The sequence below is a fragment of the Dermochelys coriacea genome, chromosome 20 (assembly GCF_009764565.3).
Source record: "Dermochelys coriacea isolate rDerCor1 chromosome 20, rDerCor1.pri.v4, whole genome shotgun sequence".
Taxonomy (NCBI): domain Eukaryota; kingdom Metazoa; phylum Chordata; order Testudines; family Dermochelyidae; genus Dermochelys; species Dermochelys coriacea.
In genome coordinates, this window is record NC_050087.2 from 271,286 (window position 1) to 287,202 (window position 15,917).

The 15,917-nt window shown below is 54.1% G+C and overlaps 1 protein-coding gene across 2 annotated transcripts; it reads left to right on the forward strand.

Annotated features, from left to right (window-relative positions):
- The first annotated feature begins 451 nt into the window (after positions 1 to 451).
- On the forward strand, positions 452 to 13,354 carry GPD1 (glycerol-3-phosphate dehydrogenase 1). 2 transcript variants are annotated; one of them, XM_043506403.1, is made up of 8 exons: positions 452 to 1,939; positions 2,969 to 3,146; positions 4,836 to 4,976; positions 5,587 to 5,725; positions 9,051 to 9,163; positions 9,561 to 9,794; positions 10,247 to 10,353; positions 11,563 to 13,354. In XM_043506403.1, the coding sequence occupies exons 2-8, from the start codon at positions 3,039 to 3,041 to the stop codon at positions 11,657 to 11,659; spliced, it is 939 nt and encodes a 312-aa protein (XP_043362338.1). In that variant the 5' UTR covers positions 452 to 1,939; positions 2,969 to 3,038; the 3' UTR covers positions 11,660 to 13,354. The 2 variants fall into 2 exon arrangements, with proteins under 2 accessions (XP_043362338.1, XP_038234931.1); XM_038379003.2 differs by lacking the exon at positions 452 to 1,939 and adding an exon at positions 2,075 to 2,227.
- Positions 13,355 to 15,917: the final 2,563 nt, after the last annotated feature.

The following is a 15,917-nucleotide window of genomic DNA, read 5'->3' on the forward strand; positions in this document are numbered from 1 at the left end:
TTCACGGGGAAGACCAGCGTTTCTCAAATTGGGGGGTCCTGACCCAAAAGGGATTTCTGGGGGGATCACAAGGTTATTGTGTGTGGGGAGGGGTTGCAGTATTGCTACGCTCCTGCGCTGCTGCTGGTGGTGGTGCTGCCTTTAGAGCTGGGTGACTGGAGAGTGGCTGAGGGTCCAGCTCTGCAGGCAGCAGCGCAGAAGTAAGGGGGTAATTCACACCATACCATGACATGCCATCCTTACCTCTGCACTGCTGCTGGCAGTGGCTCTGGCCTCCGAGCTGGGCTCCCAACCAGTAATTGCCGCTCTCCAGCTGCACAGCTCCAAAGGCAGCGCCGCCGCCAGCAGCAGCGCAGAAGTAAGGGTAGCAGTTCTGCAATTCCACACACACACAGTCTCCCTTTTGGGTCAGGACCCCGACCATTACAACACTCTGAAATTTCATATTTAAAGAGCTGAAATCATGAAATTTGCAATTTTTAAAATCCTGTGACTGTGAAATTGACAAAAATGGAACATGAATTTGGTAGGGCTCTAGTTATTTACATTGAGTTTTATAAAACTACCTAAAAATCAATGGAATTGGCATTAGACAAACAAGGTGGATGAGATAATATTTATTGTACCATCTTCTGTTGGTGAGAGAGATAAGCTTTTCAGTTTGCACAGAGCTCTTCAGGTCTGAGTCTCCAGAATTTGTGTGGGCTACCAACAGGCTCCATCTGAGTCTGCCAGACCTGAAGAAGAGCTCTGTATAAGCTCAAAACTTTTCTCTCTCTCTCTCTCGCCAACAGAAGATGATCCAGTAAAAGATATTTTCACCCTCCTTGTCTTGCTAATAGCCTGGGACTATCACAGCTACACTAACACTGCATACATGGATTTCGTATGACACGTGAAAATGATTGCTCTCAGTGCTGCTAGGAAGCTGCAATTAACTAAAATTGTCTGAGCAGTACATGTTTGTATTACAGGTTATATAGTGCTTTAGAGAGAATCCCCACATCATTCCTGTAAGGGAGAGACCCGCCCTAGCTACAGGTTAGGGAAACTACATTGCCCAAAGGCAACCTTCCTATACCTCAAACAGTTGTTGAATGGCAGCACTGGGATTAGAGTAAAGTTCTTGTGTCCAAGTCCTGTCCTCAGCCCCATTCTCAGAGTCAGTATATTGACCCCTTCGAGCAAAGTATAAATGTTTGCTGAAGAAAATGTAAAGGGGCATGTGGTTTATTGGTCAAAGCGAGGAAGTCAAGACTGCAAGGTCCTCTTTCTGGTTCTGTCACCTGGGACCTTGGGTGCAAGTTACTTCACTTTTGATAAAGGAAACATAATCCTCAGACTTGAGAGAAACAACTGTTTTTATTATTTAAAAAAAAAAAAAGAAAAGAAAGGTAAGCATGTTTCTGTCTCTGAGCCCTAGGGGCTTAGTTCTCAGATGCCTCCTTGGGCATGTTGATACTGAGGCCTGCAGGTTGCTTCAACTATCAAAGCCCATGTGCTTCTTACCAACCCTCCCAGGCCTCCGCCCCAAGTAGCTCATCCGTAACCTTGCACTGCTTTTTCAACCTTATTTATTAGCTTGGCTTGTGGCAACCATCAGTGTCTGGGCTTTCAAATGAAATGTTCCAACCCACGAAGGCCTCTGTTGTCCCTCTGCGTCCCCAACACATTTGCTGGCTCCAGGATCAGCCTTGTGCTCTGTATGGCAAAACCCTGCCTCCTGCCCGGTTTGTCCCTTCAGTGTAAATGCAGTGCTGCTCTCTGACCTCTTCATGCCTTTGGCTCTGAGGCACTGATAATTTGTGCCACTCAAGTGATTCATCCGAGGCAGAGATCAAGCCAGCCTTTACTGTGACTGGTGGGTGCTACCCGAGGGCCCACAGCAGTAATGATCCTCCCCGCTTGTCTCCCATAGCCCTCAAAGCGCTTTGCAAAGGTGAGTAAGGGGCAGTCTGGGAAGGGCAAGGCGTGTTGAGGGGGGAAGGCAAGGACCCTCCTCTCCCTTCTCCTGTGTCTCCACTGCCCCCCTCCCCAAAGAAGCTGGCCACGCGAGAGTCGTGACTTGCGGCCTCTGTGGGCGTGGTTCTCTGCCTAGGGGCGGGGCCCACGCTGCAGGGGGGGCGTTAAATGCCCCCCGTCCTGGTGGGGCGGCGCAGTCGCCGCTTGCCCCCCCTTCGCCTACCATGGGCGGCCGGAAAGTCTGTATCGTGGGCTCCGGGAACTGGTGAGCATCCCCGGGGGCCGCGTCCCCTGCAGCCCGCCTGCCTGGGGCGGCTCCTGCCGCCCATGGAGCCAAATCGCGGAGCCTGCCGCGGAGCCTGCGCTTGGTGCGGCCGTGGGCGAAGCCGGGATTCCCGGCCGGGGCGGCGGGTCCGGCCGGGCCCTCGCTCTCCCGGTGCCGACCCCTGGCCGGGGTTGGGGGCTTTGCGCCCCGCTGCAGCTGCCTCGGAGCCCGGCTTGGATGCGCGACCCCCCGCGGTCTGCCCCCTTGTTCTCTGCCCCGCCGAAGCCCTGCCTGTCCCCTCTGCCCAGCTCCGTCTGCTGCGTGTCCCCGCCCTGCCCTGCCCTGCCGGCCCTGGGCTCGGGGTTATCCCCGCACACAACCAGCGGCCCCGCCCCATTCCGTGCCCCAAGTGTCCTTAGCCCTGTTAATACCCGGCTCCTTCGACCTCCTCCTTTGACCCCCCCCCCCCCGTAGTGGATCTGTGGGGTGCCCTGTGGCTATGCCTGGGGCTCTGGTGGGACCAGTACCCAGGCCAATGCCAGCCCTCCCCACCACCAGGGAAAAGACTCACGGCAGGTGCCTGGCATCTAGTCCCCTTTCTGTGGCCGTGGCCAAAGCTGGGGGCCATGTGGGAGAGCCAGCTCAGATTCTGCCGCTTATGACCCATTGTCCCTTCCGGTGCCTGATTGTGCTCTCCCTCTTTGACCGCCCCAATGCATCTGCCTCCTCTGCTCCCTGCAGGGGCTCAGCCATCGCCAAGATCGTGGGCAGCAATGCAGCCAAGCTGGAGCAGTTTGACACCACGGTGAACATGTGGGTATTTGAGGAGGAGGTGGGTGGGAAGAAGCTCACCGAAATCATCAACACGCAGCATGAGAACATCAAATACCTGCCAGGGCACAAACTGCCGCCCAATGTGGTGAGTCCAATATTTTTGGGAGGGGCAGACACTATTTCACCACTGGGCAGGCTCTGTAGTCACATCAGGTATAGGCTGGGGAGATGCACAGAAGGTTCCTGGTGTTTCAGTAGCACTTTTTGCTCCAAAGTACATGGAGGCTGAGGTGTTGCAGCCACCTCTGGGCTGGAGGGCAGCAATTGAACACTGCACAACACACTGCAATTGGGTAAAGACCTGATGAGCAGCTATTCTCAAGTTCCAAAGCCACCTGGATCTCCCAGTCAGCTCCCTGGGAAGCACAAACTAACCCTGCTGGAATGAAGTGATTTCAGGCCTGATGCTTAGACTGCTAAGCCACTCCTTTCCACTGCCAAAGCATATGCCAACCAATACCCCAGGAACACCTTAGTGGGCCACTGAAAGGCAGTCAGTGCTGGGGTGGGACCCAGCCACTGTTCTCCAGCACCTAGCAATATCACATGACCTCACAGGCTGGGAAGAGGCAGAGGCATGTCTCCTGTTAAAACTGCTGGGAGGATTGCGGGGGAGCTTGGGGTCAAATGCCTCCCCCTCCAGCCACAGCAAAGCCCCGAAATGCAGCTGTGGATAGAGGAGCTGCCTTGTGTCTCTCCCAACAGAGTGAAGATCAAGGGGGGCAAGGCCTGTTTTCAAAGGCTTGTCTCCTTGGTGAAGGAGGTAATAAATAACTATCTGCTTGGGAGTCGTCTAACCGAGTTGGTTCCCTGAGGCCAGGACACAGAGGGAATGGCTCCTGCTCAGTTACTCATTCATGAAGTGACCTTGTCCTGTGCACCCTGTCCTGAGGCCCCTGGCTTCTCTTACCCCATGGAGCCCGCTCCCCTCCCCGCTGTTTGGCTGACCCTGTTTTTCACCCATGCGCGTGCTCTACCGCAGCCCTGACTGATGCAACGGGTACCCTAGTCGCTCCTCACACCATACTGCGCTGCATGTCTGGGAACCGCGCTGCATGTCTGGTTGTGCTTCAGGGTGTCAGGCCTGCAAAGAGCCCCCTTCTCTCCAGGGGTCTGTGGTGTTTTAGGGGCAGCGACCTCCATTACAGAACCATGTGCCAGCAGAGGAGCAGGGTTAAACCCAACTAAGACCCCCAGATAGGTGTGTGGTCTCCCCATACATCGGCCTCATCTCCTGTCCTCACCCCAACCTCCCTATCCTCTTGGATGGCCTCTCTCTTCCTGTCCTGGCCATAGGCTGAGCCTTCCTCCAGGTAGTGCTCTGCCATAGAATCATAGAATATTAGGGTTCAAAGAGACCTCAGGAGGTTATCTAGTCCAACCACCTGCTCAAAGCAGGACCAATCCCCAAATTTTTGCCCCAGTTCCCTAAATAGCCCCCTCAAGGATTGAACTCACAACCCTGGGTTTAGCAGGCCAATGCTCAAACCACTGAGCTATCCCTCCCGCCATCTTCAAGCCCTGGCTGCCTCACTGGACCCTGTCCCAAAGACCCTGCTTGAACTCTAGGATTGAGGGGAGAAACTCACGTGACTCCTGACTTTAGGTGGACCGTGTCCTTGCAGAACGTGCTTCCTCCACAGGGGAGCCTCTGGCAGCCCCATTCCCCACATTACTTAATAATGCCCAGAGTTTTATAGGCCCTTCCTGGCACTAGGTAGCAGTTCGGTGACAATGGACACAGCTCCTTGGTGATGTGCCCGTTCCCCTGCAGGTGGCGGTGCCAGACCTGCTGATGGCCTCAGCTGGGGCAGACATTCTCATCTTCGTGGTGCCCCACCAATTCATCGGCAAACTCTGTGAGCAGCTCAGAGATCATGTGAAGAAGGAGACCATCGGGATATCGCTCATCAAGGTGTGAGCGGGGGAGCAGCATCTAGATGCTGAGCCTCTGAGCCTGGTTCACAGAGGTGGCTCTGTGCGCTGGCTGGGTAGGGAAGGGAGCTGGGTTGTAGCAAGAAGGGGCCAGGTCTCTAGGTGGACAAGGAGCTGGGTGGTAGCAGGAGGGGTCCAGGTCTCTAGGTGTACAAGGAGCTGGGGAGGAAGAGTCTCAGGCATTTTTCACCTAGAAACTGGGTTTCAGGGGTATAACAGGCACGTTCAAGCCACGGCACGGAGGGGAGCAGCAAGCTGGATAACTCAGAAGGAATAGGAACAGGGTACTTGACTGTGCGGGGGGGAATACTGCTATGGCATTGGGAGAGGGTGTGTGGGATGAGGGGAGACTATGGACCAAGCATTGGGATTGGTGGAGGGATAATGGGACATGGACGTGGGGGTTAGGGCACTATAGAAACAATAGAGATCATCAGGTGGGAGACGGAGGCATGACGGTAGGCCATGGGCCAGGGTTTAATGCAGATGGGGCACAGGGGGCACAGAGCGCAATGCAACTGAGGGAGCTTGGGAGTTACAGGGCATCCGACCCCCTAGGGCAATAACAACTGCTCCTGGTTGCATTGCAGGGGGTGGATGAGGGTCCAGAGGGGCTGAAGCTGATCTCACACATTATCCACGAGTGGCTGGGCATCGAGATGAGCGTCCTAATGGGGGCCAACATTGCCAATGAAGTGGCAGAGGAGAAGTTCTGCGAAACGACCATTGGTAACGAGACAACCCCCCACTGTTGCCCCCTCAGCCTGGAGCCAGGGAGGGGGCAGGGCTACAAGGGGTTAAAATACCCCACCCTACTCAAGGGCTGTACCAGTCTTCCCTCCCAGGACAGGGATCCTGCCTGCTGCCCACCCTAGGCACAGGGCTTGGGGTGGGGTTCAGCAGGGAACCCCTGCAGGTGTCATGCTGAGGGAACTGATGCCATTGCTTAGTTGGGTGGCATTAAAAAAGTGACTCTTCCTCCCCAACCCATCCCTGCACCATCGGGGTGGGTCTTTGAGCATCAGCCAGCTTCACCAGTATGACTGTGTGAATTTTCTGGATTTTCTGGCTTTGCACCACTGGTAAGGGGGACAAGCCTCTTGATTCCAAGGGGCTGGTGCCCTTGAGGGGGAACTGAGCAGAGGCCTTGTGGCATCATGTTAAGGGAACTTCTGGTGACACTCTCCCAGTCTTCCATTATCAGTAGGGCTGCTGGAAAGCTCAGCTGATGATAGGCCCTCTGTGTGGCCTGTTTGTTAAACATAGAAGCAGCCAAGATCAACAGAATGGCTGGCTGGCTTGGGCACCTCTTCCGTTCATGAAATTCAAAGGTGGCTTTGGCTTTAAAAGCAGCCAAGACGCTGCAAAGGGGGTGGGGGGGAGGCAGGCTAGAATGTTGTAAACCCATCATGCTCTTAGTCCTAATCACGGGGGTGCCTAGCAGCCAAATCCCCGTTGTGCTGGGTGCTGCACAACCACACAGACAGTATCAGTCCAAGAGCTGGCAGGACTGAGGACCTTTTTCATGGCATGGGTGCATGTCAGTTATATCTTGGTGGATACACCAGAGAGGCTCGGAGTTGGTCAGGTCTCTTGGGAACTATTTTGGGACTATTACTTTATCTAGCAGCGCAGCCTGAACGTGGCACTTTCCAGCCATGGATAGCAGCCACGTCCTTGTCCTATGGGGTGCCACTCAGGCAAAATGCAGGCAGCAGAGGAGCAGTGTTGCAGCATGAAAACCAAGAGGCCGAGATGGGTCTTGTACCATGTTACATTCATGGGTTTTTATTAATTTAGGGCAAAAATTTCAAACCTGGATGCTTGGAGTCAGGGTCTTTGAGCCCTTCACTGGCTTGGCTTTCAGAGGGGCCAAGACCTGTTGAAGGCAATCTGAGCTGCTGACTATGGAGCCAGGTCCTGCCCATGCCCAAATGTTGATGTAGGAGCCTGGCCCCATGTCTGAAAATCACAACCTCTCCTGGTCCATTATTAAAGTGGGCACTGTAGCTCGGGGACACACCTCCAGTCCTGGGTCTTTGCCTACCAATAGCTATGTTTTACAGTAACATCTCTTCCTTCGGGGTTATTTGCTGTGTTCAGAGTTTCCACCCCTGCTGAATGTGTTGTTTTAATTAAGAAATATGCTTCACTCATACAGACCAGAGCTGGTGAGCCGGTTTACAACAGCTCCCTCTAGACACCCAGGCCACACCTGTGGCTCACCCTGCCTTTGTATAGTGCCCAGCAGTAGGGACCCCCCCAGATCTGGAGAGGCAGTGTGGGGGTTATGGTCGTACAAATACCATGCATCCGGTCAGGGTAGGATTGTTCCCTGCAGCATCTGTCACAGCATATTAAGAGCAACTTGGGTCCAACCGCTGTTATGGCTGCACAGGTCAAAGCCTCCATTGCGCTTCCCTGGGGAGCTGTTGGAGGATTAGAGCAGAGAAGCAGTAACCCAGTGCAGGTGCCTCGCCCCTTGAGGTCTGTCGTATGTGTTTGTGTTTGTTGCCCCCGCAAGGAGATGAGTGACTCACACATAAAGGTGGCATTCATTCAACTCAAGAGCAGGCAGGGAAAGCCAAGCACTCGTTGCCCCTAATTAGGTCTCAGCATGTTAAAGTCATGCCAGACATGCTCTGGGTATAGTCTTCTTATTAAGACAAAATTGTGATTCTGTCTCCATTTGAATTAGCAACAGGGCTCTGCAACTGCTTCATGTTCCAGTAACATTCATCAGTCCACTATGAGGGTAAGAGTCGAAGCCTGGAGCAGAGGGACAAGGGGCATAGGTTGGGGTGGCAGTGGGGGGAGCATTTAGGATTTTGTAATGTCAAACAGCCAGGCTGTGGTTCCCTTTATCACTGCAATAGCTGCAGGCTCCACACCCCTTGCTGCTGTCAGCCCTTGATAGACCATCTGTCTCCCATGATATCCCAAGGCCACCAAGGCTAACGACTGATCCAGTTTGTGTTTGTCCAGCATCCATGCAGGAGCTTTGCAGCAGGTTTATTTCTCCTTGCCTGTCGATGCTTTCCTCTGTCAACACTTTGAGGACTTTCCATGTGGGCACTGTCTGTGTATGTTCAGAAATGCTGGATGAAATTCAGAGGGACCCCACTGGGGTTGGCTCACGTTGCCTGTTGGCCTGGCAAGACTTGGATTTAATTTATATTTGGAGGGTAGGGCTCATGCGCTGCCCTTCTGCCCCGTCCACTCAGGGAGTCTCAGATCACTTCACAAGCATTAAACCCCCCACTCCCATCAACCCCACAGAGGTCACTGTTGTCCCCACCAGGGCCGGCTCCAGCATTTTTGCTGCCCCAAGTGGCAAAAAAAACCAAAAAACTTGCCGCCGAACAGAGAGGCAGAGTGATGGTGCGGCCGCCGAATTGCCACCAAGCGTGAAACACGCTGTGACGGAGCAGCTGCTGAATTCCCGCCGCCACCGAGGGCAGGTTGCCGACCCAGAGTCCGACGTCCTGCCGCCCCTTTACATTTGCCTCCCCAGGCACCTACTTGGTTTGCTGGTGCCTGGAGCCGGCCCTGGTCCCCACTGTTTGTCAGTTTCCCCATCTGCACCATCTGGCTGTTACTATGATGTGTCAAACTGGGTTGCTGGAACTCTGGGAATGGAAACCAGGAGTCCTGGCTGTTAAGCCCTGCATTTAGCTGATCAGGGTGAGATGCCATGTGTAGCAGCTGGAGTTGTGTTCCTGTATTAATGATGTGTCCCAGAGGAGGGAATCCTGCTCCAGAAAAGGCACCTCTGCTTCCTTTTGCAGGTAGGACCCTGGAGTCCTTTTGTGGAGCCTAGGAACAAGGGCTGGACCAGTCCATGTGCCATCTCTGTTGCCCTAGTGTAGATAAAACCAGATCCCTCCCCACTGCTCTGCAAGGCCCCAGCTCTAATACCTGGCAAGAGGGGCTGAGCTATCCGGAGTGTGGAGGCATGCGTTCATCTCCCCTACTGGGCAGGTTGGAGGTGGGCACAATCCTCCTCCAGGGTCTCTGCCAGTAACGCTGCTCCCCTCCCTCCCCCCCCTTTTAGGCTGCAAGAATCTGGAGCATGGGCAAATCCTGAAGGAGCTGATGCAGACGTGCAACTTCCGGATCACTGTGGTACCGGAGGCTGATACTGTGGAGATCTGCGGGGCCCTCAAGGTGCATGAAAGGGAGGGCATCGGGTTAGAAACAGGCCTGGCCTGTCATCTCTGCAGGGCATTTAGGGAGGCTAAATGGAGAGGCCCAAGTTGGACTTTGGCTGGGTCACCACTGGCACAAAGCATCATGGGAGCAATGGGGAGGCCTCAGTGTTACACCAAGTCCAGCAGCATGCCCATGCTGAGGCAAGTGGACATAGTGGGAAGGATGCCACCTAGGTCTCCCATCCAGGTGCTGGCCTGATCCAGTCCTGCTTAGTTGACAGACTCTGAGCAGGAGGAGCAGGTATGGGCCCTCAGGAAGGTGCCTTGATGTGCCAGGAACATGCAGGCAGCTTGTGGCACTGTCAGAGTGAGCCCTGCTGGTAACAGGCTCTTCTGGGCTGTCATCCCCCCAGAACATCGTAGCTGTAGGGGCTGGTTTCTGTGATGGCCTGAGCTTTGGGGACAACACCAAGGCAGCTGTGATTCGCCTCGGACTGATGGAAATGATTACCTTTGCCAAGCTCTTCTGCAAAGGCCCTGTCACCTCGACCACCTTCCTGGAGAGCTGTGGGATCGCCGACCTTATCACCACCTGCTATGGTGGCAGAAACCGTAGAGTGGCTGAGGCCTTTGCCAGGACTGGAAAGGTGCGTGCCAGGGTGGGGAACATTGGTGGCATCAGGGACCTGAGCCTCCTGGTCTATTGTGGGAGGAGGAGGGATGGGGCTGGGCAGTAAATGGACTGTGGCAAGAAGTGCCCTGTCCTGGTGGATCGGAGCCTGGTGGCCTAACTTTCCTGGTGAATCTGATCAGCACTCACTATCTCTGCTACGTTGGCTCAGCCAGTGCTGGATACTGCAGAGGAAGGTGTAACTCCTCCACACCCATAACTGGACAGAGCTCTGCTCTGACACAGCCCTGGTGCACAGCTGTGAGCCTGTAGGTCAGATCCAGGCGGTGGCTGCTCTCTGCAGCCCATTTGATCCTCCCCTGTGATGAAGCTTTCTGACCTGGGGAAGGAAGGACAGGCTGGGGTTCGGGGTCTGCAGGTGAATGGGCCCAGCTTACCTTGCGGTTGGGTTGTATTTGGCTTGTTTAGTCCATTGAGCAGTTGGAGAAGGAGATGCTGAATGGACAGAAGCTGCAGGGTCCCCAGACGTCCGCCGAGCTGAACCATATCCTCAAACACAAGAACCTGGTGGCGAAGTGAGTGCTGTTGCCCCTCCCCTTGGCCTTGTCCATGGTCTCCCTTGGAGCCCCACCTATGAGTGGGTCGGGCTCTCTGGCACATCCCAAGCCTTAGCTCTGCACCCACATGTGTAGTAGAAGTGGACGTGCCCCAGAGTCTGGATTGTCTGCCCCAGAGATCAAGGTCCTTGGTGGAGACAGAGGGTCAGCCTGCTAACTCCAATGAAATCCCAGCAAACCACCAGTTGGGCAGCTCGATGGTGGCAGCAGCTCATTCCTTGATAGCTGATCTGGCGCTTTGTCCCTGCGTCAGTGTCTCTCTTGTTGCCCATATAGCTTTTGGAGTTCGCCTTTCTTAGGCTCCCTGGCCGCTGTGTTGTCAGGCTCTATGGGTAGTGTCTGCCATTGTCACCAGCTCCTGCCTTCCAGTCTGGTTCCTCATTTATGAGCTGTCTGGGAAGGTGCCTAGTGCATGTGATGACAGGCCTGCCTTGGAGCTGCACATCAGCTGCCCTGCGTGCTGGATTGCAAAACTGCACCCTCCTTGCCTGATATGGAGACAGGAGCTCCAGTCTCTGCGACCACCCCAGCCATGGTGGTTTTTTAGAGTGGGAGATGTTGCTCTTCTCACATGTCAAGCCAGGTAGAACTGGTACTAAACCCAGAAGAGATCATCTTAGTGCAGCAGTGACTTGCCAGTTACCTCTGAGTGCAACCGCAGTGTCCTAACTCCTGTGTGTGGAAAGCCAGTGCATGTACCTGTGCAGATCTTGTAAGCTAAGTAGGGCCCATCTTGGCCAAGAACTTGGAGGGGAGACCTGTGGGAAAAGCAAGGTGTTACATTTCTGATTCAGTAGGAGACACTCTTCCTTCTGGATTGGTGTTGAGCCCCAATACCTAGCAGAGGGGTTGTGGGAGGTGTCACCTGTTGAATGAGGCACCAAATGTCTGTGATCATTAAGATCTTGTGGCACTGAGTGCTAATGCCAGGATGGGTGCTGTGCTCTATCAACGGCAGGTCTGTTCTGCCTCTATAGACTCGGCTGGATACACCAGTCTTCATTTCCTGCCCAAAGTCCTAAGTGCTGCTCAGCAAAAGATGTGGGGTGCAGGGATCCCTGTTGTTCCTGCAGCTGATGCTACAGAGATTGAGATTCTGTATGTATTAGAGATGGATTTGCCACCATCAATGCTGCATAGTGCATCACTTTGTCCATCTGCCCATAGGTTCCCCCTCTTCACTGCTGTTTATCAGATCTGCTATGAGGGCAAACCTGTCGCTGACTTCATCAACTGCCTCCAGAACCATCCTGCCCACATGTAACTAGGCCCAAACCGCTGAAACGAGGAGAAAGCCACTGACGCAGCATGAGCCTTCGTGTACAGAGACACTGAATCCTCCATGAGCCATGGCAGACCATGGGTAAGGGGGGTTCTTTCCATGGCCCTGGGGCTGGCTAGCCCTCAGCCTGGCGATGCTCTCTTGATTCTATATGGAGGCACCAAATTAAACTCCCTCCTTCTCTGCGGTGTCTAAAATTTGCTGGCCCCCAGGATATCCTCCTTGGGGAGGACATGACATCATATTCCTCATCAGTGATGCAACTGGTCCTGTTCACTGTGTGGCTCTTCTGGGCTTCCTTCATGAGCTGTCTGTAGATGAAGCATTTGGAGGTTGCTTTGGCTGTGGGGACAGTCTACTTTTGCGCTCTGTATCCCTGACAGGGGCTGCCTGGCAGGGCAAAGGTCCTTTGTTGTCTGCTGCAGTGGTAGTTTGTTACTATTTTTTTTTTTAGCTTACCCTCCCTGCAGTGAGGGACTGAGAACATGTGCGGACACCTGCTAGATTTTATCTGTCCACTGCGAAACTCTTCATGATTTTAAAAGGGGGTCAATGATCCTCATTTGTATAATCAGCCCCAGGGCATAGGAGCACCCGCACATGAAACACTGCTCCCCAAAGTCTCTTCCAGTGCCTTGGTTCCAACCCAGCCCTGACTGTGACAGTGACAGGACCCAATCAAATTGGTGAGAGTGATGTCTCATTTTTGTGCCAAGATAACTTCACAGTTGTCAAAAGGCAGCTTCCCAGGGCTGTGTCTACTGCAGATTGTTAGAAGCAGCCAAAGGAAGTTCTCTGGCCTTTTACTCTGCAGCTCAAAGCAAACCCCATTGGATACACAGATTCCTGAATCCTCTCCTGTCCCCTGTGACTCTTAGGCCACTCTGCCTCGCAGCTCCCTGTTGTGTCCCATGTAGCTCTTCCTCCCTTCTGAGCTTTGTGCAGCTCCTGTCTGGCTAGTGCAACCAAGGGACTCATGTCCCTAAGTCAGAACTGCAGTGGTCTCCCCTACCTGGATGGGTGGGTTGCTGGCTATGAATCTTGTTAGCATTGCACCTTCCTGAGAAATTGGGCCAAGCTGCTTTTAATCAAGAAATGGGCTGGACCTGGGCAGCCTCCTGGCCCCCAGAGCATCTGGATGCTGTGCTTTGGGCCCGTCTCTGCTTTTACTTGTGTGCCTTGGAGACTGCACCCTCCCTGATGTTCCTCTCGCTCTTGCCTGTGGGCTCTTGACAGGCCCAGCTGGGGAGGCTGAAACTGTCCACTATAGTAGGAGCCATCAGTTGTCAATTGAGCTGCATTTCCCTGGAGTAACCCCTGACCTGGAGGCGGCTGTGGGTGGGGAAACATTCACCAGCACAAAGGGGGGTTGGGGTCCCTGTTGACTTTCAGTGGGCATCAGGCACCTTGCTGCCCTATTTGCCTTTGAAAAATGGCCTCTCAGCGAGCAAACCTGTTTCAAGCCTGTCTGAACCCTGTCACAAAGCTGGATAATTGCTTGCTACAGCTTCACAAGGTTGTGGCCTCCCAGTGCCCCAGGCTGGGCTCATGGGTGTGAGTGAGCAAAATGCTCTCTCACCCCCAGCGCTGGATTTGCCTGCTGTCCCTGGCTGGCTGAACATGAAAGTACTTCGATTGTGAATGTTTAATTAAAATAATATAGGGACATGAAAAAAACTTCAGCCCCCTAATCTCTGCAGTCTCATTCTGCTTGTGCTGGTGCTGGCTGGCCCTAGGGCCGGTGCGAGGCCAGACTAGTGCATCCCCACCATCCCTTCTGGCCTTAAAAATCTCTGTGCTGTACCCCAAAGGGAAGGTACAGAGCCCCTAGTGGAGGCAGGAACAGCTGAGTGGCAGGGCTGGCTGTGGGGTGCCAGTTTCTAACTGGTGCTTTGTCTGACTGCTGTGATTCCACTTCATAAGCTGGATGGTATGGACCCAAAGGAGCTGGGGCAATTGAGATCTTGCTGCCTACAAGGGATTGGGCGGAGTCCTAGGATCCTGTTTCTGATTCTCTCCATAAGTGGAACCCACGGGTGGGGTGGGGGAATGGGGCTGGGACCCTGCAGTAAGAAGTTTGTGCTGCTGTAACCCCAGAGCCTATTCCCACAGGTTCCCCTGACATGCTAGCTTGCTGGTGTGTTCCTTGAGGCTTTATTCTCCATGCTGTCCCTCCTCCCCCGCCCCCAGGACCGTTGGTTTCTCTTAGCAAAACTTGTCCAAGTACCTCCAGCTGGGTTGCCTCCCTGTAAAACACACCTTGTCCTAAGTGAACTTTCCAGTCCCCCTCCCACCAAGCTTCAGCCAGGGGAACTTAATCTGCTGATACTACAGTCACTCTTGTGCCTTTTATTAGATACTCATTCTCGCCAGATAACCTCTGACCTTTAGAGTGAACTGACTGTATAGAAGGCTGCCAGCTTCAGCCTCCTCACGTGCCCCCTTCCTGATCCTGCTGGAGCTACAGAGAAGAGAAAGAACCTTACTCCCTCGCACCCTGACACCAGTCCTGGTGCTGGCTTTCTGCTCCTATTGCCTTGGAGATCTGAGAAGCCCAGCTCCTTTTGCATGAGGTGCTTCTATCAGAGGTCCCGCATTAATATGCAGGAGGACTCTCCCACCCAGCCACAACTGAGTCCCAGCGTCTCCCCCAGAGCAATCTCTGAATTACTCCAGCCTAGGCCCATTGCAGGGTGAGAGGGTCTGTGAAATGCTTCTCACCCTGCCCCATAAGCTGCAGGCTTCTTCTTATACCCTGGCCTTGCATGCCTCAGATCCCAGTGGTCCAGATACTGTAGTGCCTGATGCCAGGCTGGCAGGATGTGTGTAAGGATGTGGCTGCAGCAGCTCTTTTACAGGTAGGTGCTTCCTGTGTTCCCCAGGTTGCCGTGTCACATCCAGTAGTGGAGGGTTTTTTAGTAGCGAGGGCTGAACTTGATGTGCTAGCACTGAGCAGCTTTACCTGGGATGTGGCTAACTTGGTCCTACCATCAGACTTCACTGCAGGTGTGACAGAGCCCAGATCTCGTGGGGCAAGGATGGGCAGAGCTTGTCTCTGAGAGACTCACTGCTCGTGAGAAAAAGCTCCCCTCCCCTGCCCAGCTGCTGGAGGTCGCTGGCTATAAAAAGTCTCCCCTTTGCCATTTGGAGTTATGTTCTGCAGACACAGCACATGTCAAAGGGCACTCTGGATGTCAGTGCAGCTCCAAGAGCTGCATCTGTTCTGATCCCAGGTGCAGGGGGGGATCTTTACTTGCCAGCAGACCCAGAAATGAAGCAAGCAGGGAAGCAGCTTAAGCACTTCCACTCTCAGTTTGTCTGTGGCTGTGAGGGACTTTCAGGTTAGAGCAAACTTTTATGAAGCCAGCACTAGTGTGCTAGCCCTCAGGCTGCAGGACTAGCAGCAGTGAGCATATATCCTTGCTGCTGGCCCTTTGGAGGAGCGCAGTCAGCATCCTGGGCAGCATGGCAACTGTGGGTGCTGTGACGAAACAGGACTGTTCTTAATGTTTCCTCTGAATATTGTGGGGGTGCCTCAGTTTCCCCTATGCAGTTCTTAAGTATCTAGGTGGTGGGATAAGGGTGTATGATCGTTGCAAAGCCCTAGAGGGCAGGTGTGTGCAGGGGTCTGGACACAGAGAATGGCCAATGCCCTGTTTCCTGGCCACTGATGGCCTGGCCCTTCCCCCAGCGAGGTGAGAGCTAAAGCGTTGGAGAACAAAGGGATCAGGTGACCTCCTGGCCCGGGAAAGGGACAAAGCCCAGAGGCGGAGGGGTTGGAGATAGTTTCAGTTTGGGGCTAGCTGGAGACATGGAGTGAAGTGTAGATGGGGTTGTCTGGCTCACTGCCCCCCAAAATGGACCCAGCTGAGGGGTCCTGTTCTCTGCACCTACAAGCTCTGTTTTAGACCATGTTCCTGTCACCTAATAAACCTCTGTTTTACTGGCTGGTTGAGAGTCCCGTCTGACTGTGAAGTTGGGGGGCAGGACCCTCTGGCTTCCCCAGGACCCCACCTGGGTGGAGGGGCGGAGGATGCTGAATGCTCCGAGGTCAGACCCAGGAAGGTGGAAGCCGGGTGAGCTGTGTGTCCTGCAGACAGGCTGCTCACAGAGAGGAGACTCCCCCAGAGTCCTGACTGGCTTCGTAGGGAGCCGTTCCAGAGCATTGCCCAGAGATGCCGTGATAGGTGCCACTTGTGCTGTATTATTGTGAGAGGGACACCTGTTTGGTGGTAAGCAG

Bases quoted from the DNA above. Each gene is read 5' to 3' on its own strand.
- GPD1 (XM_038379003.2), top strand. From the start codon at position 2,187: ATGGGCGGCCGGAAAGTCTGTATCGTGGGCTCCGGGAACTG. The intron at 5,726-9,050 runs GTAACGAGACAA...CCCCCCTTTTAG, and splicing joins GTTCTGCGAAACGACCATTG to GCTGCAAGAATCTGGAGCAT. The intron at 9,795-10,246 runs GTGCGTGCCAGG...TGGCTTGTTTAG, and splicing joins CCTTTGCCAGGACTGGAAAG to TCCATTGAGCAGTTGGAGAA.